Below are 25,153 nucleotides of genomic sequence, written 5' to 3'. Positions count from 1 at the left end.
TGGTACATACAGTATATACTGTATACTAATTTCTGAACAGTTGTTACTTAGAAAAAGGGGCATTGTTTTTTTGATTGACACAGGAATGTCCAACAAGGACTGCTGTAATGGTCTTCTATAGTGTCTGTTCATCTTCAGTTTCTTATGAACTTCCTAATGTATGTGGCATTCCTCTCTCCACAGGGGATGAGTGGCGTTCCTGGGTTTTCCGGAGCAGATGGCATTCCTGTAAGTGAAATTGTTGAGTGGGAAGCTAAATACAACATACAGTACTGATTGGATGTAGTCACTGCCCTCAACAACAAACACACACACACACACACACCAATGATCTCCTGTTGATATATGATGTTAGCTTTGACATGTCCATGTATGACGTATGTGTATTCATAATCATGTACGATGCTGTACATCTGATATGAATGAATCTTCCCTCAATGTCGCGTTGTCACTCCAGGGCCACCCAGGGCAGGCAGGGTCACGTGGGAAACCGGGCGCAGACGGATGCAACGGAACACACGGGGACTCAGGGATACCAGGGCAAAACGGCTACGAGGGCCAAGCCGGATATCGTGTACGTATGAGCCCGGTGATGTCATCAGTGTGAGACGAATGTAGAGTGGAGAGACAGAGAATCAATGAATCCCACCTCCAAAATTACGATTACTCACCCCCCCCCCCCATCATCCCCCTCCCCACCCCTCCCCTCTCCCCCTTCTCCCATCCCCTCTCCCCCTTTCTATCTTTCTCTCGCTCTCGAACAGGGTCATCCAGGCAGGAAAGGAGAGAAGGGTGACAATCTGGAGCTGAGTGTGTTCATGAAACGGTTCAGGGTGAGAGGGGAGGGTTACTAGTTGTATTAACTAGTTGTATTAAGAATACTAGTTGTATTACTTTGTATTACATTGTATTACTAGTTGTATTAACCCCTTATGCCCATGCAAGGCATTGAGCGGGAGACATGATTTCACGATGCTGTGAAATCATGTACGTCAGTTGCATTACTGTACATCAGTTGCATTACAATGAGCCCGCCCTCCGATTTCTACTGCTGCAGCCTCCACTGCTGTACGTACAGCAGATACAGGTCACATGACTGACTGCCTCTCCTCTTTGTGTCTATTCTACAGGGTGACTCAGGACAGCCAGGGTATCCTGGATTCATTGTAAGTGTCCCCTTTTCACCTTCCTAGTCACAGAAATGCTACCGTGTATGGATTGTTACTGCAACATAGCTGGATATGATTTGTCGTGTTAACATTGCTCTTTCGTCATCTCTCCATCTTCCCCACCTCTCTCTCTCTTTTCATGTGCATCTTTTCCTTATGCTCTTTCCTTATGCTCTCTCTCTCTCTCTTTCGCTCTCTCTCTCTCTCTCTCTCTCTCTCTCTCCCCACCCTCTCTCCCTGTCTTTGTCTCTCCATCCTGTCTCTCTCATCTAACCTTTTCTCTTTCATTCCTCATGCTACCTTTTCTCTTTCTCTGTTGATTGTTCTCCATCCCAACTTGTCTCTTTCTCTCCATTCCTCCCTCTCTCTCCATCCTCGAATCTCTCCCAGGGCCCTCAGGGTTATCCAGGTTGGGTGGGCGACAGAGGCCTCCCGGGACCTCAGGTAAGCGTGTGTGTGTGTGTGTGTGTGTGTGTGTGTGTGTGTGTGTGTGTGTGTGTGTTTGTGTGTGTCATGTCACATCTGTATCTGTGCCCCATTGCTACACCTTAAAGCTTATTCTCCATATATTAAAGCTTATTCACCATGTCCCCAAAGTGGCCCATCCTAATTTTTATCCTTTTTATCTCCTCTCCCAGGGTCCCTCTGGGTTTCCCGGACCCCAAGGACCAAAGGTAAGGCCCTCCTGATGTGTTATGATAAGTACCTTGAAATATGACAATGTAGGGAGATACATTTGTATGCCATACTACTACATCATAGATATCAACAAACGATAGACTGTCTTTCACTGACATAGAATCCAGCTTCACCAGAACAAATGAACCTCAGGCTGCATGTTAACCTGCTGTGTTTCCCTCTCAGGGCACCATGGTCAATGTGCTGAAGGGAGTCAAAGGAGAGACGGTGAGTGGCTGTGTTATGTGTTTTAAGAGCTGAATCAGTCATCATCGTTGTAGGAAAAAAAGGAAATGTATGCTCGTTGTTTCTGCTCTCAGGTTTGATCTTTATTGAGCTGTCACACAATACAACTAGATCAATGGGTGGATGCCTTTCTTTGACCAGTTCCTTTGTGTGTGTGTGTGTGTGTGTGTGTGTGTGTGTGTGTGTGTGTGTGTGTGTGTGTGTGTGTGTGTGTGTGTGTGTGTGTGTGTGTGTGTGTGTGTGTGTGTGTGTGTGTGTGTGCGTGTGTGTATGCGTGTGTGTGTGTGTAATAATTCCTCTCTCTTGTCTGTTGATTCTCAATGCTGTCGCCTCTCTGCTGGCTGATTCTCACTACACTACCGTCTCTGGCCACAGGGTGAGGCTGGTAAGCCAGGTCCTCCAGGGAACTCCACTCGTCAGCACACATCTGGACCCAATTTCGGCCCCCAGGTCAGTACAACACTACACTCCTCCTCTCAGGTCTTTCACCTCATCTGTTCTATCTTCATATCAGGATGTTAGAGAATATCAGGGAATTGTACGCCATATCTAGTAATCTCACAGTTAAGCCTTCCACATTGTTGCTGTCAGGAGAAAGCAGCCAAACTGTGTGTATATATATATGTACAATATCAGAGAAATGTGGAGAATATGATAGTTCTGAACCGGAGCAAAACAAAACAAAACAAAAAGCTGATTGAATGATCATTGAGTTAATCTGTTGTTATTGTGTTTACCTCCTCCAGGGAAAAAAGGGTGAGAGGGGGTTGAAAGGTGAAAGTGGAGATTTGGTGAGTGACTGTAGTCTCCTTTCATTCATAGTTCCCAACAGCCACAGCTGCCCATCGTAATGCTTATGGGTGCCATTTGTATTGTGTGATTTGAGATCATGCGAGACAAGCCAGGCTCAAAGAGTGTCACGGTGAATGCCATTACTATCATACATTATTACACATTATCAAAGACAGAGAAGAGAGACTGGTTAACACGCAAACACACTCACACACACCCACTCACACACACACACCCACACACACACACACACACACACACACACACACACACACACACACACACACACACCTCACCATCGTGGACCCATTGAGAGACATCTTAAGCACTTTTGTCGAGATTGTCGTTTGACAAAGAAAAATCTATTTCCTGTTTCTTCTCAGGCCGATACTGACATCAAAGGAGAGGTTGGCGTGATGGGGTTCCCAGGACAACGGGTTAGCATTAGATTAGACATACAGTACATATCCATATTTAACCTATCAGCTAATGAGATGCTATTGAATATAACTGTTTGTCTGTTTCTTTAGGGTGAACCAGGGCGGAGTGGACAGTTAGCACTGAGGGTATGTACTGTATACAGGGCAAAAGAATGGCAATACCTCCATATCTTGTTTTGGACTGTGTAGAAGACACAAAACTGTTGTAGATGTTTTTTTCCTCTCAGTGGTGCGGCCCTTGTTGTAACCATACCACCCCTCCCTCTCTCTTTCTCTCTGTCTCTCTCTGTATCTCTCTCTCTCTCGCTCTCTCTCGCTCTCTCTCGCTCTCTCTCTCTCTCTCTTTCCTTCCCTCCAGGGGGACCATGGTGAACAAGGGCCTCGGGGCAGAGACGGCGTCAAGGTGAAGCTGCGATTGACACTAACATCGGAACAGAACACGACCATGATCAGAGTTGTGAGACGCAGTCATAAGCGCGCAACGTCCCTAGGGACCAGGAAGTGACAAACGGGTGTTTCTTTTTTTTAGGGCGTCAGAGGCGAAGCTGGGGAGCTGATCTATTCTTGGCGTCCCTCTTGGGGTCGTGACAAAGGTATGATCAGCGATTGTAACCGAACAACTAACACATCACTTGGTGATTAAGGTGATTGGTGACTAGGTGATTGAGACTTGTGAAAAGAGCCACCAAATGGCTTGAATGATCATTGAAGTGGATTCAATTATTCAATCAATTAGTCAGCCCCAATCAATTAGAGTCAGCCCCTCCTCGCAGTCAACCTGCATGGTTTGACCCATGTTTAAAGTCTAACAGTCTGTAGAGTTGCCTATTGTCATGACTCACATTGATGTTGATTGATTGATCCTTGCTTTTCTGGGGCTGTTTTGGGGTGGGGTTGGGGGTGTAGTTGGTCCCCCTGGTCTTCTCGGAGAGCTGGGTCCACAGGGAGAGAGGGGGCCACAAGGACATGAAGGCTATTCCGGTCCCCAAGGACGTCCCGCCACTGGACAGCAACAAGGTCAGTACCAAACCTTCATATAACACAGCTATAACACAGCACTCAACGCAGCAACAAAGTTAGAACCAAACCCTCATATAACATTCCAACAAGATCACTATCAAACCCACATATATAACGTAGCATCAGGGTCAGTATCAAAGCCTCATATAACACAGCAACAGACTATCGACTCTGAAACTGAAAATATATGTATTCATGTGGGCATGTAATACACTCTGTGGTCCTCACCACTAAACTCTCCTCTCGTGTCTTCCTCTGGCCTCCTCATTCCCACAGTGCATCTCTTTGGGCCGTTTGGGGCAAAGGGGCTAAATGGAGAGAAGGGCCCATCTGGGGAGCCAGGTATCCCTGCCACCAGCCCCGGACCCCGAGGGTTCGACGGACTTCCAGGTTTCAGGGGTCCTTCCGGACCCAAAGGATCATGTGAGTGGGATACAAGTGGGCAAAAGGTCCATTGTCGTTGTTGTTGTTGTTGTTGTTGTTGTTGTTGTTGTTGTTATTATAATACCATATGTCTTCAAAATGAGTAGCGCTCTTGAATATTAGCATAGTACTGCCCATGTGATACCCATAACTCATCCATAATTGGAAAGCCATGTTAAAAAAAAACTTTTGAGAGTAGAGTTGGTCGGTGTGTGTGTGTGTGTGTGTGTGTGTGTGTGTGTGTGTGTGTGTGTGTGTGTGACTCACCATGTATGTGTGTGTGTGTGTGTGTGTCTATGTCTGCAGGGGAGAACTACTATAGGGGACCAGAAGGGGAGATTGGACGGCCAGGCTTTGCAGGCAAAAAAGGAGACAACGGTAGGTGTTTGCATTCCAAACATGTTCACCTATCTTGCATATTTGCACTAGATTGTGAGGATTGTGCACATTCTATATGAGTTATTAGGTGTGTAGCTGACCATTATTTGCATGTGTGTGTCTGTTTAAGGTGATCACGGTTTGTGTGAGTGCGAAATTGTACACTCTCGCCCTGGCCTGCCTGGCCCTGCCGGTAACCAAGGCGACGCTGGCATGAGTGGCGAGTTTGGTCAGCAGGGTGACTCAGGACAGACAGGACCCCGAGGTGTCACTGGACTGCCTGTAAGGAAAAACAAACTCAATGGAGCAATCAGCTGGAGAACATCTACCTCACTACAAATGATCATGTTATGCAAAATATACCGTTACCCTTAACTCTATCTTCATTTCTTTCTTACTCCCTCTCTCCCTCTCTCCCTCTCTCCGTCCACCATAGGGGTTTCCTGGTCCCGCGGGAGTGATTGGTCCGAAGGGCAGGAAGGGTCAGGCCACAGTGGCTAAACTGAAAGGTGGAGTACTGTAACATCCTAATTCATTCACGTCATAACTTAAACACCTACTGCCAGGAGACAGTGCAGTGGTGCAAGTGAGGTACTGCACAGCACTGAGGCTGAATGCGGGATTTCTATATCGATTTTTTTTACTTTTAAATGAATGATAGCCATTGATTCTTGAAGATGATATCATTTATAAATGCCTCATGAGTTTAGTTAATCGATGTTACCACATCAGAACCCAAAATCTACGTCTGTTTTACTCTTACTCTTACTACTTATTGTTAGTAAACAATGTAATTGTAATCGAACACTGTATAGCTTCAAAACATGGTTAAAATCACAATCATTTTGATCTCATGGATGGTCAGTCCTTGCATCCATAGCTCCGTCTATACATCTGAGAGTGGTTACATTTCTCCAGCCAAGAAAATTGATGGGGTGACCGTTTGGCTGTTGTTAGAATCCCAGATTGCCCCTTTAAAGGAAGAAACAACTCAAGAGTAGATTCATACAGTGGATTCTAATGCCACTCCATGGATGTGTATGGTTGTAGTGTGTTAATGTGTGTTCTCTGGGTGTGATCTCTACAGGATCATCTGGAGACCCAGGGAGCTCGGGTGTGTCTGGCGACCCAGGATTGCAAGGTGTTCCTGGGAGAGATGGGAACCCTGGATTCCGTGGGAGACATGGCCCTGTAGTAAGTACCAGGCAGTGTATTGCCTCCCTGAAGAAACAGTCTCTGTTTGACACCACCATATAGTCTCGAACCAGAAGGGTTCCTAATGCTTCTTTAGGCGCATCAAGTGAACAACATTAAAGTTGAATGACTTTTAGGGAAACACTTCTTCAAGCACTATAATCTGTAGTATTAATCTTGAGTACCAGATTACTGTATGTCTCTACAATACAAAGGTGTTCAGGCCAACTCAGCCGTGTGGGAATTTAACATCTCACTCGAGAGATACTGTACATCAGGGGAGGCTGGTGGAGGTAGAAATCAGAGGACGGTCTCACTGTAATGCATGGAATGGAATGAGGAATGGTGTTAAACATGTGTGTTTGATACCATTCCTCATTCCATTCCATGCATTACATGAGCCGTCCTCCGATTTCTACCTCCACCAGCCACCCCTGGTAGTGCATGTATGTGTCATGCTTATCCTGTGTTACTTGTTTTAGGGGGACGGGCCCGTTGGACTCGCTGGAGATAAGGGTTATCAGGGTCAGCCCGGTCGGCCTGGTTTCTCGGGTCAGATCGGAGAACCAGGGATGGTTCTAGGTACCTCCAAAGGGTACCCCGGCTTCCCAGGCGATGCTGGGGAACCAGGTTACGATGGTGTCACAGGAATCCCAGGACCCCCTGGTGTCTCAGGTGTGTCTCTGTCTCTTTTTCTCTGTCTCTCTCTTTCTCTCTCTCTCTCTCTCTCTCTCTCTCCCTCTCTATAATTTTGTCCATCCCTCTCTCATATTTATACCCTCTAATCTTTCACCCATTCTTTCACTCTTCTCTTCCTCCTTCCCGTTCACTCTCTCTCTCTCTCTCTCTCTCTCTCTCTCTCTCTCTCTCTCTCTGTTCTTCATGAGCAAAGCAGAAACATAGGAAGTCGATCCTAATGCCTTGTCCTACAGTATAGACTATGGGAGTGTCATGTACCTGGTGTGTGTACATGAATGTTGCTTCCTCTCTCGTTATATTCCATGTTCCGTTGCTTCCATCTCTCGTGATATCTCGTTCTCATTAACGAGTCCTGATGCAGTTTCTGCATCCCTCAAACCAGCCGTGACAGTGCTTGTTTGAGACCATGCTTCTCCTGTTTCTAACCCTTGTCTCGAACGCCTCTCTATGATTCTCTCTCCCTCTCCACTCTCTCTCTTTCTGCCTCTCTCTCTCTCTCTCTCTCTCTCAATCTTTCTCTCGTTTGCCATTGCAAGGCGGCTGCATTCCCAGAGGAGGTGGAGGACAGAAGGATACAACAGGTAGCTGGAATAACAGCAACTTCATTACAGAACCTTTCAGTACTTTTCTACTTTTGCTTTGCAGCGTTTGCCTTGGGTGAAATGACAGAAATTAGAGTTAAGCACATTAATTGTACTGTACCTGTGTTTTCGTCCTTCCGTTCTAGTTCATAGTCTCATCTTCAATTACAAGGCTTGTGTATGAATAAAGTATTTTTTGTTGCTATACTCTGAACCACACTCCACGCTGGGCAACAGCACCATCACAGCAAACAGGCAAAAACCACAGACCAAAGTTTCCACAGATATGTATGTGATGTGGAATTGAGCTTCATTAAACCAGCAGACAGCAGATCCAAAATGGCCGCAGTGAAGGTCGCTCCCATAGAAAGCACCAATGTTGTCTAATACGTTTTGTTTTCACTCAGGCGAATGCGATGCCGTCCCCGGACCCCAAGGCGAGCGAGGACTGCCAGGACCCTTTGGGTTAGAAGGTTTCACAGGTAACATAACCTTTAAGTTCAGTTTGAGCTCTACAGTAAAAATGTTGATTGAAAGTACATCTGAATTGGATTTAACCTCCTTTGTTTCTATGTTTGAATGCATTAGGAACTCCAGGTCGCAAGGGAGCAGCAGGACCATTTGGGGGGCGCGGGGTCAAAGGAGAGACAGGAGAGCAGGGCCGAGGAGGGTCGCCAGGGAAACCAGGTGAGGAGTGAGAGAGAAAGGGGAGGGTGGGTCTTTCTATCTCATAGGACTAAAACAATGTCTGTGAGAGATTCTCTGTTAACTTGTGCTAATAATACGTTAAATTAGTAGACTCATGTCATAGTAGTATTCGTGCCTGTACACTAGACTGGTTACAGGAATACAATATATCATAACTCATACTGCATGTTCCACTTCTTTGTACTTTGTGTGAAGGATGTGAGGGACATTTAGTCCGGTCCAGTTCAGCTCAGTGCGGTTCTGGCACCCTTGGTGATATTTAATGGTCCTCTGTCCCAGGTTTCGTTGGCCAGCGTGGGGACTTGGGTCAGCCTGGCGCCAAGGGTTCTGTTGGAAACCCAGGTGTCCCAGGTGGCGAGGGTCGGGACGGGCCACAGGGGGAGAGGGGTCCGCATGGGCTGATCTTTGGAGCATCGACTGGAAGTCCAGGAGAAACGGGTCTCCCTGGGCTGCAGGGAAACAAAGGCGTCAGCGGAGATTCTGGAAATGAGGGCTATCCAGGCAAGAAATATATACATAATCTCAAAATTATTAATTAATTATGTAAACTGTACATAGATAATGTCTTTACTGTGTATTGTTGTCTTCTGTCTGTCGCTCTGTGTGTGTGTGTGTGTGTGTGTGTGTGTGTGTGTGTGTGTGTGTGTGTGTGTGTCTCTATCCCTCCCAGGGATGGTTGGCATGCCTGGTATGATTGGTTTCAAGGGTGACGGTGGTCCTCCTGGTCTACAGGGGGAGCTAGGGAGACTGGGACAAGCAGGGAAGTACGGCTACCCAGGTGTGCCTGGAACAGCAGGCATCCCTGGACCCCAAGGAAACACCGGACAACCAGGTTAGGAACAGACACAAAAGGGTTTAGACCTACTATGTTTTATTGTTTTGAAAGAAAAAGAAGCTCCTGGATTGTAAATCTAATAATTGTGTGTGTGTGTGTGTTTGCTTTCCAGGCTTGACAGGGGTGAGGGGTGATCAGGGGGACTCTGGTCCACTGGGTCCCGTAGGGTTGAAGGGGACACAAGGGAACTATGGGGGTCTGGGCTCCAAGGGAAACGATGGACCAGTGGGTGACCCAGGAGTGCCAGGCCAAACCGGATTCTCTGGGCTTCCAGGACTTAAGGGTTAGTCCTACACACAGTATAGCGGCAGAAATAGCCAAATAAACATTTTCAACGTTCAAATAAACATTTTCTACGTTCAATCTGTTCATTGCATGATTACCATCATGGTCCATATGCGTTATTTTTTTGATTCACATAACAGGGTTACTGTGTTGATAGATTAGAGTGTTACTGTGTTGATTAGAGTGGATAATTATGTGGTGTGCCCTGTGCCCAGACGGCCTTCTGAGAGGATTATTTTTAACCTGGTCATTTCCTGCTTTCAGGGGTCAAAGGCTCTCGAGGCATGTCTGGGTTTGGAGGGAGGACCGGTGAGTCAGGCCGGAAGGGTTTCTCAGGCCAGAAAGGGGAGAGTGGAGTACCTGGTTTCGATGGTCCGAAAGGAACAATTGGAAGCGATGGTGCAAAAGGTGAGACTAGACTATCGTCTGATTTGTCTGTGTTTCTATGATATCTCTCTCTCTGTCTGTCTCTCTCTCCCTAATCTTCTCTTTCTCTCTCTCTCTCTCTCCCCTTTCTCTCTATCTCTCTCTCTCCCCCCCTTCTTTTCTCTCTCGCTCTCTCTCTTTCTCTCTCTCTCTCTCTCTCTCTCTCTCTCTCTCTCCCCTTCTTTCTCTCTCTCTCTCTGTCTCTCTCTCCCTAATCTTCTCTTTCTCTCTCTCTCTCTCTCTCCCCTTTCTCTCTATCTCTCTCTCTCTTCCCCCTTCTTCTCTCTTTCGCTCTCTCTCTCTCTTTCTCTCTCTCTCTCTCTATCTCTCTCTCTTGTTTATGTCATTTCTCATTTCTTGCTAAATCACCTATTCTCCTTTCCTCTCTCTCCCACTCATTGCTCTTCCTCTCCATTTTTCAGTCCGCCCTTTCCCCTTTCTCACCTTCCACCTTATATGTGACTCACTGTGCCTCCCCCCCCCTTCTGCTGTTTCCTAGGTGACCGCGGTCTGAGGGGCCCCCCAGGTGAGAAGCCTCACATCCCCCGTCAGATCATCGTAAACATGAAAGGAACCAAGGGTGAATTTGGAAACGCTGGAGGACCTGGATTCACCGGGCCGCGAGGTGAGTGTAGTACCCTCATTGTCCTCTTTCTCCCCTTCACCCTCCCCGTCATTTACTCCCTCTCCTCCTCATTCTCCTCCTCCTCTCATCGTCCTCTCCTCCTCCCCCACAGGTCCTAAAGGTTTTCCTGGCGTTCCGGGTCACGAGGGCACCCACGGTCTTCCTGGAGATCCCAGCAATGAGAAGGGCTTCCAGGGCAACCCTGGGGCAGTGGGACTTCCGGGGTCAAAGGGTATGCCAGGGCTCCAAGGACCGCAAGGAATCGACGGCTTTCCAGGGATGATCGGCTACAGGGTGAGATACACATCTGTGGGGATAGAGCGGCTAACTAGCCTTGCCTGCCTGTAACCTTATACGGTATCTTTCCAATTAAGATGTATCTCGTCAATGATCTCTCAAATCGAATAATTTTTGTGCTCGTTTCTTTGTTTGTTTCTTCTCAGGGAGAGAAAGGTTCCCCCGGCTCCTACGGACCCTCAGGAGAATCAGGCCAGAAGGGACTTCAAGGTATGTCACCACAAACACACAGTTTATATGGATAGGTATAAGTATCTGTCAGGCGCCAGTTCATGAACGCAGATCAGTCATTCAAACTCAACTTCAGCTGTTTCAACTCCGTTCTAACTCAATAGAGTTGGAGATACTTCTCTCTTTGTAAAACACAATGAGCAAAAGCCTCGGCCATACGAGGAGCCAGTTTAGGTTTTAGTGAAAGGTGGTGTAAACTGTTTGTTTGTAACTTTTCCAGGTGAGATCGGTCCTCATGTCGACTTTCCTGGATCCACAGGAGTGAGAGGGGAGCTGGGTTTCCCTGGGACTCCAGGTGAGTAACGGAGGTTACTTTGGACATGAACGCCATAATGCATGTTGCATTATATAAAAATGACAGGTTGTCACTGCAGGTAGTCACTAATCTTACATTCCTGTGAAGCGCATTGTGTTCCACCTGTGTATTAATGTGGGATATAAATACTGTTTTATTTGATTTCATTTGATTTGATTGGTGAAAGCTATGTAGTAGAACCCTATTTTTTTACCAAGTCTGTTAGATCACTCATTACTTCATGAAAGGGGGTAAGTGAAGGAAGCACTTCACAAGTGTTGGAACCAGGCCTATAAGTGTTAAGTGTTGGTAGGGTGGACCCAAGTGCGGATGGATAACTCAAGACGAAAGATATAACAAAAATAAAGTTTCTCTTTAATGAGAGGATTGCGCAGGGTACAAATGCATATACTTGGAAAAAAAGGGTAAAAATAAAAGTGGAGAAAACCAGTCTCCATAAACTAAGGTACACACTTCACAAGTGGAGTAAACGGCAAACGAAGAAATAATAATAAACAGGCCAACAAGTACAAGGCAACGGGGTAAACGACTAGATAATACGGACAGGCTGGCAGACAGGATACACTTACGATCGGACAGGGAGAATCTCTGACAAAGACACAGGGGAACAAAAGGGCTATATATATATACACAACACAGGGCAGGATAACACAGGTGATCGGAATGAGTAGTGATGAGGCAGCACTGGCACCGGACCGCCAGAGGAGGGCACCAGAGTCACCAGAACAGCAACCTCAGGCGTGACAATAAGTAGTGTGCCAAGTCCTCTGTCTCTCCCTACAGGTTACAAGGGCTTCATTGGCCAGGCGGGAGACAGGGGCGGCTCTGGTTTCCATGGTATCGAGGGCAAGAAGGGTGTGCGTGGTGATCCTGGCGCAGGAGGACTTCCAGGTATGACACCACCCGACTAATGCCTTCATAATGCATTATAAGGCTTTGTTATAAGCGACTGCATTATAATGTCTTATATCATTGTATAACAATCCAAAAAGCAATTATCAGCCATTTTCAGTCCGTTTAAACAAAATGCCTCATAGACAAACGTAACATATTATGATGTATTATAAAGACATCAGACATTACATGCATGCATTATAAGGGCATCATACACAGAGATAATTCCGTGGCACCATACATGCCTGTAATGAACGCTATATGATTGTATGCTTTACTGATTTTTTAGGACATTGAGGCTTGCCATTGATTGTTTGGGTTGGTAGACTGTCCAATAACTGTATTGTCTGCGGTTGCTCTGTGGTTGTTTTATCCAGGCTCTGATGGGCAGCAGGGGTCTCCTGGTAACCATGGTCAGAAGGGCTTGCCTGGGACTCCTGGGGAGTCAGGGACCCATGGAGGACCAGGCTTCCCAGGGCAGATAGGTACTGCATGCCAAAATACACACACCCACCCACACATGCAGGCGCACATACACACACGCAGGTGCGCACACACACACACACACACACACACACACACACACACACACACACACACACACACACACACACATACACACACACACACACACACACACACACACACACACACACACACACACACACACACACAGTATGTCATTTTGATCAACCACTATGATTAACTGATCTGTGCTCCTCTCTGCAGGTTTCCCTGGCCTGAAGGGAATATTCGGATTGGATGGATTGAAGGGTCAGAAGGGCATCTTTGGAGTCCCAGGTATTCCTCATGCCTAGTGTCCATGGCAATAATCCCATATCCCTGGATATGATAATGCAATCCCATTAGTGATAGCATGTACACAGATGACTTTAACACTTCATTTCACTTAATGAATACAGTGCATGTTAAGAATGACAGAAACAACAGCAGCAGAAGGAGTGCACATACTCTAAATGTGATTATTTGGATGGGAGGTAGAGAATGGCAATGTTATACAGTGGGAATGGTCCCTCATGAATATACACAACCATGATCATTATCTGTCTTCATACTTGACATGCATGGTCAAAATCTGGGGTCAGCTCACACAGCCGTGCCTTTCCTTCCCTGCCAGGTGCGGACACCTTCGGACGTTCAGGGGACCCAGGTGCTAAGGGAGCAAAGGGAGAGACAGGCATCCCCAACACAGAGGTCGGGACACCAGGCACATTTGGTTTGAAAGGCATCCAAGGACCGCCAGGTTAGCCACAGCTCTAGATTGCACTCCGCTTCACATGGACACAACGCATCAACATTAAACACACCCTGTGGGTGAATGGCTCACTGTATCTTTCTAAGATATTTGGAGGATATTTTAGTTTTATGATCTAAATGACAAACCATACCACCCGTCTCCCTCTTTTTCTCATTCCTTTTACGTCAGGTGACCAGGGCCAGATGGGACCCCCAGGGTTTCAGGGCCTCCCAGGACCAGAGGGGACCCCAGACACGCCGGGGCTATCCGGAGACCCTGGCAACCAAGGACTTAAAGGATATCCAGGTGAGATACACATGAAGAACAGAAGCTTTAGCTTTAGCATTTAGCTTTTAGTGAGCTGACTTCATCTGTTGTACTCAGGTGAGGCTGGCGGAGGTAGAAATCGGAGGATGGCTCATTGTGTGTTTGAGCCCGTCCTCTGATGTCTACCTCCACCCGCCTCCATTGGTTGTGCCTCTGGTTGTCTCTAACCTGTGATGTGTCGTGTAGGTTTCCCAGGGGTGAGGGGGGGTCCTGGTGAGCCCTCTCTGTTGGGGGAGAAAGGTGTCACTGGCGAGTATGGGTCGCCTGGATTCCCTGGGAAGAAAGGGTTCCAAGGCGCCCAAGGACCATTGGGGTACAAAGGACAGAGCGGAGTGTCTGGGAAGAGAGGTATGAATACAAATACCCAGAGTGGCCATTCCAAAATGATCAGGGTTTCTTTCACTAGTTTAGATGGTCTGTTTAATTTAGCATTTGCAAACAGTAACAATTAAGCTTTTTTCAGCATTGAAACAATGCAATTTAAGCAAATCTTTTTTTAATAGCTTTTTTTTTCCCCCTCTGAAATCTGTGGGTACTTTTGTCCTCAAGGTGTGAAAGGAGAGCAAGGGATGATGGGATTTCCTGGTCGGTCTGGTTTCCAAGGAGACAGAGGTCCTGTTGGCCCAAAAGGAGACAGTGGACTTACAGGTAATGATGTCACCCCCTTCACTTTGATGTCAACCTGCACATAACCTGTACCAGGGGAGGCTGGTGGAGGTAGAAATGGTATACCGTACCATTCCGTTCCATGCGTTACAATGAGCCCATCCTCCGATTTCTACCTCCTCCAGCCTCCCCTGGATCTGTACATCACCTGTCTGCTACGTTATATTCCTAGCTCTCGCCACATGCTCACATGTTTGTGATGTGATCTGTTCTCCTTCACCTATGTGTCACCTGGTCTGGCCCTGCAGGCTATCCGGGATCCCAAGGTAACCCGGGTCCAGCCCCGTTACCCTCCAAGCAGCCAGGAGACAGGGGTCACCCAGGGCCTCAAGGCATCAGGGGACCGGATGGGGTACGAGGGGAGGCTGGGCCAAAGGGACCCCCCGGAAATTCAGGTACAGTACAGCGCCTCTTCATTCTGATCCAGTCCAACAGGGTTCTATGTTGATATACAGTATAAGTGTTTGTCTTGGGAAGCACATTTCTGTTGTATTGATTGGAATTAAAAGTGTGCATAAAGTGGAAATACATACCTCCCTGAGGACTTTTACTGCTGATCATCTGTGTCTGATTGTCATCTCTCTCCCCTTTGTCCTGCTCCCTCTCCCCTACCCATAAGCCCTTGTCCCATTTCCCTCATCTCCATGCCAGGAGAGGCTGGTGGAGGCAGAAATCGGAGGACGGGCTCATTGTAACACAATGGAATTCCATTCCATGCATGACAGTGAACCCATCCTCCAATTATTACCTCCACCAGCCTCCCATGCTCCATCCATATTCCTTATTGTATGCCACACACCTACCCCCCCCCCCCCTAACGTCTTAACCCTCTCTGACTCCCCAGGGTTCTTGGGACCCCAGGGGCATAAGGGGATGCCAGGGGTGGGTGGCACACCGGGCACACCTGGTTACCGCGGAGAGCTCGGACACATGGGCCGACCTGGGCTGCAGGGCATGGAAGGTAGGAGGGACGGACCGGGGGAACAGGATTAGGGGAATCAGGGCTGGATTAAAGGATTTACAGAGGGATGCAGCGAGCTAGTTTCCACACAGGGTTTTGGGTCATAGAGTGTTAGTCCGTTGAATGATCAGCTAAGGGGTTGTGAGATCAGATGAGGGGGTTGAATGATCAGCTAAGGGGGTTGTGAGAGGAGTGATGTCGGGAGAGGAGGAATCTGGTCAGCCCTCAGCACTGTCTGGGGAGAGTTATGTCATGAGCTTTTTTCTTGAAGTGGATTTAAGGCTAAAGGTCTGAAGATAATCTCAAACTACATTGTAAGCATTCCTTTCGCTGACAGAGTGAGATTAAATGAATACAGTATGAATATATTCCACAGGAAATGTATCACACACACAACACAACTGTAGATGAAAAGATTTTGTATTTATCGAGTGGTAAAGACAATCGATAAATAGGTCCAAATTAAACAGGAGTTAACAGTAACTGTCTCTGTCTGACCCATGTGTGCCCCCCTTTAGGTCACCGTGGTAACCCAGGTATACCAGGGTTACCTGGCATGGCCGGGCGCAGTGTCAGTGTGGGCTATCTGCTGGTGAAGCACAGCCAATCAGACCAGACCCCCATGTGCCCCGTGGGCATGGCCAAGCTGTGGGACGGCTACAGTCTGCTGTACTTCGAGGGCCAGGAGAAGGCCCACAACCAAGACCTGGGTGAGTGAGAAGAGACATCTCATCCAAACCACGACGTTGAAATGAAAATGTTAAAAGAGAAGGAGTATTGTATTATTAGATTATACACTCATTTCTAAGTTTAGTTATGAATCTGGCAGGAGAAAGCCTGACTAAAGACGATGTATTCACTAAGTAAACAGAGATAACCATGTGTATGTTGATTGATTTAATGGTCTTTAACATGACATGTAATTGTGAAACAGATAGTCAGGTTAAGATGTCTTGATGTAACCCTATACTCTGATTGACAGGTCTGGCCGGCTCCTGCCTCCCTCGCTTCAACACCATGCCCTTCCTTTACTGTAACCCTGGAGACGTGTGCTACTACGCCAGTCGCAACGACAAATCCTTTTGGCTATCAACGACCGCACCCCTTCCCATGATGCCCGTGGAGGAAGGGGAGATCAAACCGTACATCAGCCGCTGCTCGGTGTGCGAGGCCCCGTCTGTCGCCATCGCCATTCACAGCCAGGACATCACAATCCCACAATGCCCTGCCGGCTGGCGCAGCCTGTGGATTGGCTACTCGTTCCTCATGGTGAGTTTCTTGCTTCCTGTTCACAACAGGTCACTGACTGAGACCCAGGGTGTAAGTCAATAGTTTCAAGTCTGCACTTACATGAAAGAACTGCAACAGTTCCATGAAATTCAGTTCATTGTTGCTGTCTTTACTGTATATGACCACTCATACTTCTCTCTCTCACCCCCCCCAACCCCCCAATCTCTTATCCCCATCGCTCACCCCTTTCTCTCTCACCCTCCTCTCTCTCATCCCCTCTCTCTCTTTCATCACTCTCTCACCCCTTTCTCTCTCACCCTCCTCTCTCTCATCCCCTCTCTCTCTTTCATCACTCTCTCACCCCTTTCTCTCTCACCCTCCTCTCTCTCTCATCCCCTCTCTCTCTTTCATCAATCTCTCATCCCTCTCCCTCTCTCATCCTCCTCTCTCTCATCCCTTTCTCTCTCGTCTTCCTCGTCCCACAGCACACAGCAGCGGGAGACGAGGGTGGAGGCCAGTCCCTGTCGTCGCCCGGCTCCTGTCTGGAGGACTTCCGCACCACGCCCTTCATCGAGTGTAACGGGGCCAAGGGCACCTGCCACTACTTCGCCAACAAGCACAGCTTCTGGCTGACGTCCATCGAGCAGTCCTTCCAGACCGCACCCGCCGCAGAGACCCTGAAGGCAGGCCAGCTCCTCTCACGCATCAGCCGCTGTCAGGTCTGCATGAAGAACCTGTGACCTGGCTGTGACCCCCAAGTCACCCCAAGACCCTGTGATGTCATTTCCTATGATGTCATATCCCATATATCCCCAAACTCAATCCAGATAGCAGTTGCTCCTATGAACAGATCTAGGCTCAGCTTACCCTTGCCAAATGTAGGTCCGCGTCTAGAGGCATCTTCATCCTGCATCCCCAAAACACTGGCAAAACTAGGGACTAAAGGACTGTGGTTACGCTTCAAGTGGAGAGCAGGTGTCCCCCAATGATAAGTGGAAAGGAAGCCCCATCATGAAGTCAACAGCAATATGAAATATAAATGTGTATTTTTTTTATGTTTGTTATATTTGAAATGGTGCTTACTCTCTCTAACTTATTACCTCAGCTATGTCGTCAACCAATCATGTTTAACTGATCACACCAACAAGACCATACAGCTGAACTGAACCAAAGATGCCTGTGTGTATGCACTGCTTCCAATATGACCTTTTCTAAAGAACGTTGATGCTTTTGTTCAGGTATAAGTGCCTAATGACCGCGCCACTAACACTGACCCTCAACCAACTGTAAATGATCCACTTTGGTTGAGGTCGTAAACTGAGATTAAAAGCTCCGCAAAAGCTTCAGTATTAATATAAGTATTCCGTATTAATCTGCTTTCCCCTCAAGCGTTCTCACACAATTTAACATTTATGCAATCGAGAAGCCTCACTGTGCAAGATTCTTAGTGTTTGTTACTCATTTATCAAACAGTTTGTATGTACCCTTGTATCTTACAGCTCTTAGCCATAGCGTACCCCTTTCATACTTTTTTATCCCACAAAATGCACTGATTTTCTCTCCTGTATTTATATCTGTTGAATGAACTTGATTTATTGTTGGTGCTCAGAGCTAAGAATACAGTTGTCTTGACTGAGTTGTTCTTCCCAAGGGCCATGACACATCACGTTGTGTGAATTTCCACAGGCTTATCATGATATGAACCAACCCCCCCCCCCCTCACCCCCACTGCAAACAGCAGAAATGTCAACACAGACATGTCAACAACCTTGATCAAAGGTCTGATCTGGGAGGTGTTTTTGGATCAAATCTGTGCTTAAGTCAGCAATCTTTGTTCCAGAGCTTTTCTGCCCTTCCTGCAATCTAGAAAGTAGGTTAAATCTGCCATAAAAACAACACCAGTTTTATTGTTCATTTCCAAACACTTTTATTCACTACAAATGTGCAGAACTCCTTGAATCGGCCATTTTGGTTGATGTAACTGTTGAATACCACTGAATCCATTGAATTGTAATTGAATAATAACAAAATAAAATGTGTTGTTTATACTTTGGAAATGTAATCTCACCTCATCTCAAACGAAATACATCATCTGATTTCAAAATGAGAATCTTTATTACATAAATTCGGAAAAATTACAAGCACATTCAAAAAGGTCTATTTTACACATATTGTACAGTGCAGATTAGGTGCAAATGAAATGTAAAAAAGGAATCAATATAAAAAAAAAGGAAAGAAAAAAGCAACAGAACATACAAAAGCAAAAATAAAGCCTGATTGTTAAACATACATTTAAAATCCTTCAAATAGGACACTATTCAGTGTGCTCAACCAGGTAGCATAACATGTAGTGCTGCTAAAACAATAACATTCGTGACATGCTCATTCCAAAACATTAACAAATCATTTCAGTGATTTCTAAGTGTCATTTTCGCCAGTGTACCAGTAGCCCATTTACGATTCCAACACAGCCATGTTGGGCTGACCATAATAAGTGCCTATCAGATCCCGGAACTCAATAATAGAACTCTGTTGCCTCCTCATACGGAACAATCCATGCCCTCACATTGGAAACATAATGAAACAGCTTGTTGCTTTGATTATGCTTGATTGATTGATCGATCGATCGATTGAAATGGTGGGTGCGTGCGTGTGTGTGTGTCTGTGCAAGTGTGTGATTGCGTATCATCAAGAACACTGACAAATACCCCCCCTCCCCACCCGCCCCGCCCCTCAGTAGTCCCTAGCAGCAGGAAGTTCTGGCCCGTTTGCCGTTGGCGCCCCTGCAGTCCTCCAGGTCGACGGTAGGTGACCTCTCCCCCTCGCTCCTCTTCTTCAGGATGGAGGGCAGCACCATGTCGAACAGCGTCTCAAACAGGACATCCACATTATACCCCGTCTTGGCACTTGTCTCAAAGCACATCTTGTCCGCAGGCAGGCTGCTGTTCTCCTCCAAGCCTTTGTAACGCAGCACCCTCCCGTACAGCGCCACTGCGTCCTCCCGGCTCACCTGTTTGTTGACCACCACCCCGGACAGGGAGGCCGGGGAGGCCGGAGGGGTGGGGCAGGCGGAGGGCACCCTGAGCTCTGCCCCCTGCCGTTCCCCCTCACCACTCTCTTCTCTGAGCCCCTCTGGGAGCAGGGCCTGGGGGTCTGTGAGGTCGGCCTTGTTGCCCACGATGGCGTAGATGCAGTCATGGTTGGCAGTGTCGGTCAGGGACAGGAAGCGCTCCTCCAGCTCGGCCAGGCTCTGCCAGTTGGTCACATCGTAGGTGAGGATGACGGCGGCAGCACCGCGGCAGTACATGGAGCCCAGGCCGTGGAACTGCTCCCGACCTGGCGTCACAGAGGGGACAGGGGGGAGCACATTAGAGAGGCACATGGAATAATACACATGTACAAGAACAATTGCTGTTATGTACATTTTCAAGCATGCATAGCTGTATATATACACACACACACACACACATACATACATACATATATATACACACACACACACACTCTCATGGCCTTTTCACAAAATGACTGCACTCACAGGCTGCAATGAACACCAAGTCGAGGCAAATGTCAGAGACATTAGTAGCAAGGCTTCCTAACTACAGGTAGACTGTGAGAGTCAGAGAGAGAGAAAAAGAGAGAGACCGCTTGAAGGGAAGAAGGAGTGAAAGAAAGAACTGAAAACAGAAGCAGCCATTGTAGAAATATGCATGGCTCTTGTGTGTGTGTGTGTGTGTGTATGTATATCTGTGTGTGTGTGTGTGTGTGTGTGTGGAGCGATATCATCTGAGAGCCTTTGTGTGTCTGTGTGAGTGTAGCCTGTGAGAGAGCTCTTTGTCCTCAGTGTTTATAACATTATCTGCCAAATATGTGCATAGATTCAGGGCTTCTGTGAACACTGTCCAAATGAAATGTTTCACAGGTCCCAGGATATCTAATTACAAACCTTAAGTGTGCAGACGCATCCTAACACAGCACATAATACCCCCCTGAATCAGGAATGCTGAAACCAACATGCCGACAGAGCCACATCTCTTGTGTGAACAAAGCTTGAGGAAGGAGTTTAAGGAATCGGAGGCTAAGAGAGAGATCTCTCTCTGTAGAGTGAAGAGTAGAGTAAATGCCGTGCTGGGGTCAGTGACTGATCCTGATCCTGCCGTGGTTTCACCCTCGGCCCAGAAACAACCAGCAAGCAATGTCATCAACAGGAGATGACGCGTCTGTTCATGGGAGTGCTGGTCAGGGAGATACTAAACCACAAATGACCCACACCCCTGACATTGTGTTGGTATTTGGATGTGTTTACTCCGGAAAGTGTGGTAGCGGGTCAAAGGTTGTTATCACTCTTACCCCTCCCCTGCACCTTCAACCAGTCTTCCTGTCATGTGACCGATACGCGTTTAAAAAACAACAACATCTAAACCATCACAGGATAGGATGTTAGCCAGCTGAAAGTATTGATTTCAGGGATGGTTGTGATGGGGTAGGGGACATACATAGCATGAGATACATAGCACCCATACAGTGTAGAGAGAAGGATTGGACTTTCTGCAGAAAGATACCCTTTGATTGTGGTTCTTGCCTTTGAGTGCAACGGGGATAACAAACTACTGCTGTTGATGAAATCCTTTGTTCCTCCTTCACTTGCATGTTTTAGTTGACTATGCAGTCCTTCCCAGTCAATGCTACATCCAGATCACAAGTTTAGACAATTAGTCTACGGTAGCCAACGTAACCTATAACCTATATCAAAAACAAAGCATGTTTGTATTCCATTTGCAATCCATGAACTCACTAACATGCCACGGTGGTGCACTGAATTCAATATGGTTGCCTCACACAGAAAGGTCTTTGTGAGATGCAATTAGACTATTCCAATGCTTTAAAGAGCCCTCCACAATGGACATTTGGCTGGCTTATGACTGAGCATTGCTCTCCACGGTGGTCATATTCACTCCTTATTCGATTTCAATGTGGAGAAACACTCCCTGCAGTTTCCATAGTTGCATCACACACAGCCTGTGTTACTCCATTCTGGCCATGCCATGTCTGGTAGTCAAACAAGAAATGAGGAGACAGCAGGCTTCTGAACCCCACTGAATGCTGTCAGTCATTCACTTTCATGAACCAATAGTGAAATACTGATGACTAGAGTGGAGTTCTGCTCTTGAGTAACTGGTCCCACCCAATCACTAACACAATCATTAAAAGGGATAGTTTATTTTGTTTGCACATTATAGTCAGATGGTTTTTTACCCTGAGAGTAGGCCATGGACAAGGAGAAATTGTAATCCATGGAGTTGTTGAAATAGCCACTAACTTCAGCCACAGAAAAGAAAATTGATGGCTGTGAATAGGAGAGGACGACAAAGCTCAACATCGCACGGCCAAATAACCTCAAATGAACTTTCTGACTTGGTTGGTATTTACTTATTTTTTTCAAGCTTGACATTGCTTGAAAAAAATTTGGCTGGACATGTTGAACTTTGTCTACTGCTCCCATTCACACCCATTGTTTTTATCTTCAGCAGTGGCTGAAGTTAGCTGAAGTTAGTACTGGCTATTTAAACAACTCGGAAAGCATAGATTACAGTCTCCCCTGGCCCACAGACTACGTTCAGGGTAAGGAACCTTCTGACTACAAGGTGTAAAAAAAAAAGCGAACTATCCATTTAACCTATAGACTAATACTAGGCCCACTTCCTATTGTGACCTTTGCTGTGTGCAGCAGTGACTCAGCACAGCTAACTATTACTCTAACCCAGTGACTATGTGACAGAATGTACACATAGCATCCTGTTGAGAGGTCATGGGGATATGGAGCATGGACAGGAAATGGTATTATGGTGACTCAGTGGTTTTCTATCTCTCTAAAGTCTAAACCACCAACACAGTCTCTGGAGTTCAGACCCCGTGTGGTGCCTTTGAAAGAGCACGCTCACACACATCATTGTATTGAGTCACAAGTTTGACCAACATTGCTTTGCTCATCGTCTCATTGCATGGTTGTGTCAGATGACCAAGTTGTCATCCCTCTCCTTCAGCCTCCATCCATGATAATAAACAGCATGTGTTTAGGCAATGATGTTAACCCAAGTTCAAAACACAGATTAGAGGTTTCTAGATCAGCCACTAAACAAGCAATGCAAACCAGGCCAAATAGGCCTGAAAGAGAAGTAGGTCATGTTCGTACTTCCTACCCCAACATTTGAGAATCTAACAAAAAAAGTAGCCATTTATACAGTGAGGCAAAACAAGGCTTGTCATTATAACCAGCTTACAGCATATGAGGAGGAATTTACCCCCCACACAATAGGCTTTGAAAATATTTGTCGTTAGTTTGGAACAATAGATTTTTTTTTGATAAGCTACTTGAAAAGGTCTACAAAAAGCCAAAAGCTCAGGTGTAATCATAACCTCATTTGTTTGATTCCTATTATTAGGGTTCCTACACATTTTTTACATTAAAAAATTCCAGACTTACATTTTCGGACTGCTCATTTGATTTGTGTTTCGGCACATCGAAAATGCACGTGTAGCGTGATCTGGTTCATGACCTCTGTCAAACACAAAATAGGTTCACACTATGTAATGCCACAACGTAGATCTGTGTAAATTATCTGGCTTTTTGGAATTAAATTGAATACAATTCTAAACTGTTATGGCATAGAATGGAAAAGACGTCTATGCTTGCAGCTCTCTGTCAATCGTTTTTTGTGGGGTTTTCCATATTTTTCCAGGTCTGGAAATAGTCAATATTTTATTCCATATATTTCCAGACCTGTGTAGGAAACCTGTATTAGGCAAGCAGACAAAATATCTTCTCTCATCTCAATGCAAGGAACAGTTGTGTCATGCTTGATGTACCACATGTAGACTTCCGCAAATGTGATTGGGTAATCCTGGGATGTCTATGATTGGATAACCCTGAAAAAAAGTACACTGCCCTCCCAACACCCAACCAGTCAATACTCTTACAACATGTACAAGACATCAGAAACCAAGACTGTTAGGAATTGATCTTGTCCAGTGTCTAAACTAGATGAAGGAACAAATGTACATAGAACTCTTAACATGCAGCATTTGATATGCCTATCTAGGCCTTCACCATGTGATGACTAACACACTAGGCCTACTGCTAAATTCCAAATCGGCCCCTAACTACTCTTGGAGATATGAGATGATTCAGTTTATGAGCAATATGTAATTCCTCCATTTGCTCCAACTGCTTTCCAACAACTTGCTTACACCTATCCAATCCTGATCCAGATCTCCAGGAATGGCTAGAGCATGAGGAGCATGGGGCTGACTGGGAATTCTGCATAGCCTACTTTTTTTTTATACATGATGGTAAGGGGGTTTTGCTGTGGCAGACTTAACTCTTATTAGAATGAGCCATCTCACTTGTGATTGCCTCAAAAACATCTAAAACAGGAGGGAAGAATGAAAAGATATACAATAATAGTATTTTTTTTCTCTCAATAAGGCTTGGCCTGCTTGTCTTATAATGCAGATTCGAATGGAGAGACACAGTTACAATGCATACATCAGGCATTCCAGGAATCAAGCGCTTGCGCGTTTCTTATTAGATACCGTAGTCTATTTGCCCTGCTACACCACACATCTGCTTGACCACAAATCTGAACAAGTCACATGCGAGGGACTGTCCCGGGCAGACAGGAGAGACCCTCAGGTGTGGTCACGCGCTCTCACAGGTAAACATCGAGGAAAACAGCAACAGAGCTGATCATTGTTATGCTCCAGTAATGTGACATCAATGGCGCTTGACATTGCTTGAAAAAAATAATAAAGACAAGTAAAAGTTGTACCAGTCGTAGTCAAACACCTTACCAGCGGTGTCCCAGATAGAGATATTGTAGGGTCCCCACTGTTTGAGGAAAAACGCCCCTCCGACGGTGCTTATGGTGTCTTTAAACTTCCTCTCGGTGTACCTGTGGAGCAGCGAGGTCTTCCCAACGTTCATGTCTCCTAGAATGACAACCTTGACGTCGGGCTTTCTCATCTTGGATTGCTCTGGCATGGTTCTTCACACGCGCCGCTTGGCAACCCTCCTTCAGCGGTGAAGCGGAGACACAGCAACTGTGTGGACGCAGGTCGCCGGTGCAAACTTGTTAGAAGAATGCATAGCTACTCGGATTTGACATGGCCAATTTTAAAAGTGTACCAATAAATTAAGAAAACCATGAGATTAAACGGTGAACATTCAATCATGCAAGACAGCGGAGACGCCTGTGTGGTTCGAATCAACGCGTACTGGCATTCGTGTACGTCCTCCTCGCCAACACTTGTTGAAGTGAACTTCAGAAGTTGTGATGAAACAGGAAGTAAGCTAAAATAGGAGAATATGACACTAAAATCCAATGTTGCCAAACAATGATCTATTATATTATGCAATACGACATGTAGATGAACGAGTAGGTGTGCATGTCCTCCTACAAATTGGAATTAGTTTG

General features: G+C 46.4%; 2 protein-coding genes across 2 annotated transcripts in view; one reads left to right on the top strand and one right to left on the bottom strand.

Annotated features, from left to right (window-relative positions):
- col4a2 (collagen, type IV, alpha 2) overlaps positions 1-19,356 on the top strand; it is a 61,522-nt gene extending 42,166 nt beyond the window's left edge. Inside the window, exons 5-47 of the mRNA XM_083682634.1 lie at positions 184-228; positions 458-574; positions 765-833; positions 1,131-1,166; positions 1,560-1,613; positions 1,808-1,843; positions 2,034-2,075; positions 2,469-2,543; positions 2,840-2,884; positions 3,269-3,322; positions 3,416-3,451; positions 3,684-3,728; positions 3,855-3,918; positions 4,232-4,342; positions 4,622-4,768; positions 5,075-5,146; positions 5,277-5,428; positions 5,583-5,655; positions 6,234-6,340; positions 6,823-7,015; positions 7,576-7,620; positions 8,028-8,102; positions 8,209-8,307; positions 8,608-8,829; positions 8,999-9,160; positions 9,276-9,446; positions 9,713-9,856; positions 10,374-10,499; positions 10,612-10,793; positions 10,943-11,006; positions 11,248-11,322; positions 12,127-12,234; positions 12,615-12,722; positions 12,967-13,038; positions 13,376-13,501; positions 13,685-13,801; positions 14,009-14,170; positions 14,372-14,470; positions 14,737-14,883; positions 15,333-15,449; positions 15,968-16,159; positions 16,432-16,718; positions 17,165-19,356. Coding sequence (XP_083538760.1) covers positions 184-228; positions 458-574; positions 765-833; positions 1,131-1,166; positions 1,560-1,613; positions 1,808-1,843; positions 2,034-2,075; positions 2,469-2,543; positions 2,840-2,884; positions 3,269-3,322; positions 3,416-3,451; positions 3,684-3,728; positions 3,855-3,918; positions 4,232-4,342; positions 4,622-4,768; positions 5,075-5,146; positions 5,277-5,428; positions 5,583-5,655; positions 6,234-6,340; positions 6,823-7,015; positions 7,576-7,620; positions 8,028-8,102; positions 8,209-8,307; positions 8,608-8,829; positions 8,999-9,160; positions 9,276-9,446; positions 9,713-9,856; positions 10,374-10,499; positions 10,612-10,793; positions 10,943-11,006; positions 11,248-11,322; positions 12,127-12,234; positions 12,615-12,722; positions 12,967-13,038; positions 13,376-13,501; positions 13,685-13,801; positions 14,009-14,170; positions 14,372-14,470; positions 14,737-14,883; positions 15,333-15,449; positions 15,968-16,159; positions 16,432-16,718; positions 17,165-17,419 — 4,728 coding nt within the window. The 3' untranslated portion in view covers positions 17,420-19,356. The remainder of the gene's footprint in view (positions 1-183; positions 229-457; positions 575-764; positions 834-1,130; positions 1,167-1,559; positions 1,614-1,807; positions 1,844-2,033; positions 2,076-2,468; positions 2,544-2,839; positions 2,885-3,268; positions 3,323-3,415; positions 3,452-3,683; positions 3,729-3,854; positions 3,919-4,231; positions 4,343-4,621; positions 4,769-5,074; positions 5,147-5,276; positions 5,429-5,582; positions 5,656-6,233; positions 6,341-6,822; positions 7,016-7,575; positions 7,621-8,027; positions 8,103-8,208; positions 8,308-8,607; positions 8,830-8,998; positions 9,161-9,275; positions 9,447-9,712; positions 9,857-10,373; positions 10,500-10,611; positions 10,794-10,942; positions 11,007-11,247; positions 11,323-12,126; positions 12,235-12,614; positions 12,723-12,966; positions 13,039-13,375; positions 13,502-13,684; positions 13,802-14,008; positions 14,171-14,371; positions 14,471-14,736; positions 14,884-15,332; positions 15,450-15,967; positions 16,160-16,431; positions 16,719-17,164) is intronic.
- Positions 19,357-19,418: 62 nt separating this feature from the next.
- rab20 (RAB20, member RAS oncogene family) lies at positions 19,419-24,972 on the bottom strand. The gene is made up of 2 exons (XM_083682135.1): positions 24,531-24,972; positions 19,419-20,015 (listed from the first exon to the last, which is right to left on the bottom strand). The coding sequence occupies exons 1-2, from the start codon at positions 24,718-24,720 to the stop codon at positions 19,423-19,425; spliced, it is 783 nt and encodes a 260-aa protein (XP_083538261.1). The 5' UTR covers positions 24,721-24,972; the 3' UTR covers positions 19,419-19,422.
- Positions 24,973-25,153: the final 181 nt, after the last annotated feature.

This window comes from Argentina silus (assembly GCF_951799395.1).
Source record: "Argentina silus genome assembly, chromosome: 12".
In the NCBI taxonomy this organism is placed as follows: domain Eukaryota; kingdom Metazoa; phylum Chordata; class Actinopteri; order Argentiniformes; family Argentinidae; genus Argentina; species Argentina silus.
The sequence above is the reverse complement of the archived record's forward strand: the minus strand, read 5'-3'. Positions and strand labels throughout refer to the sequence as shown.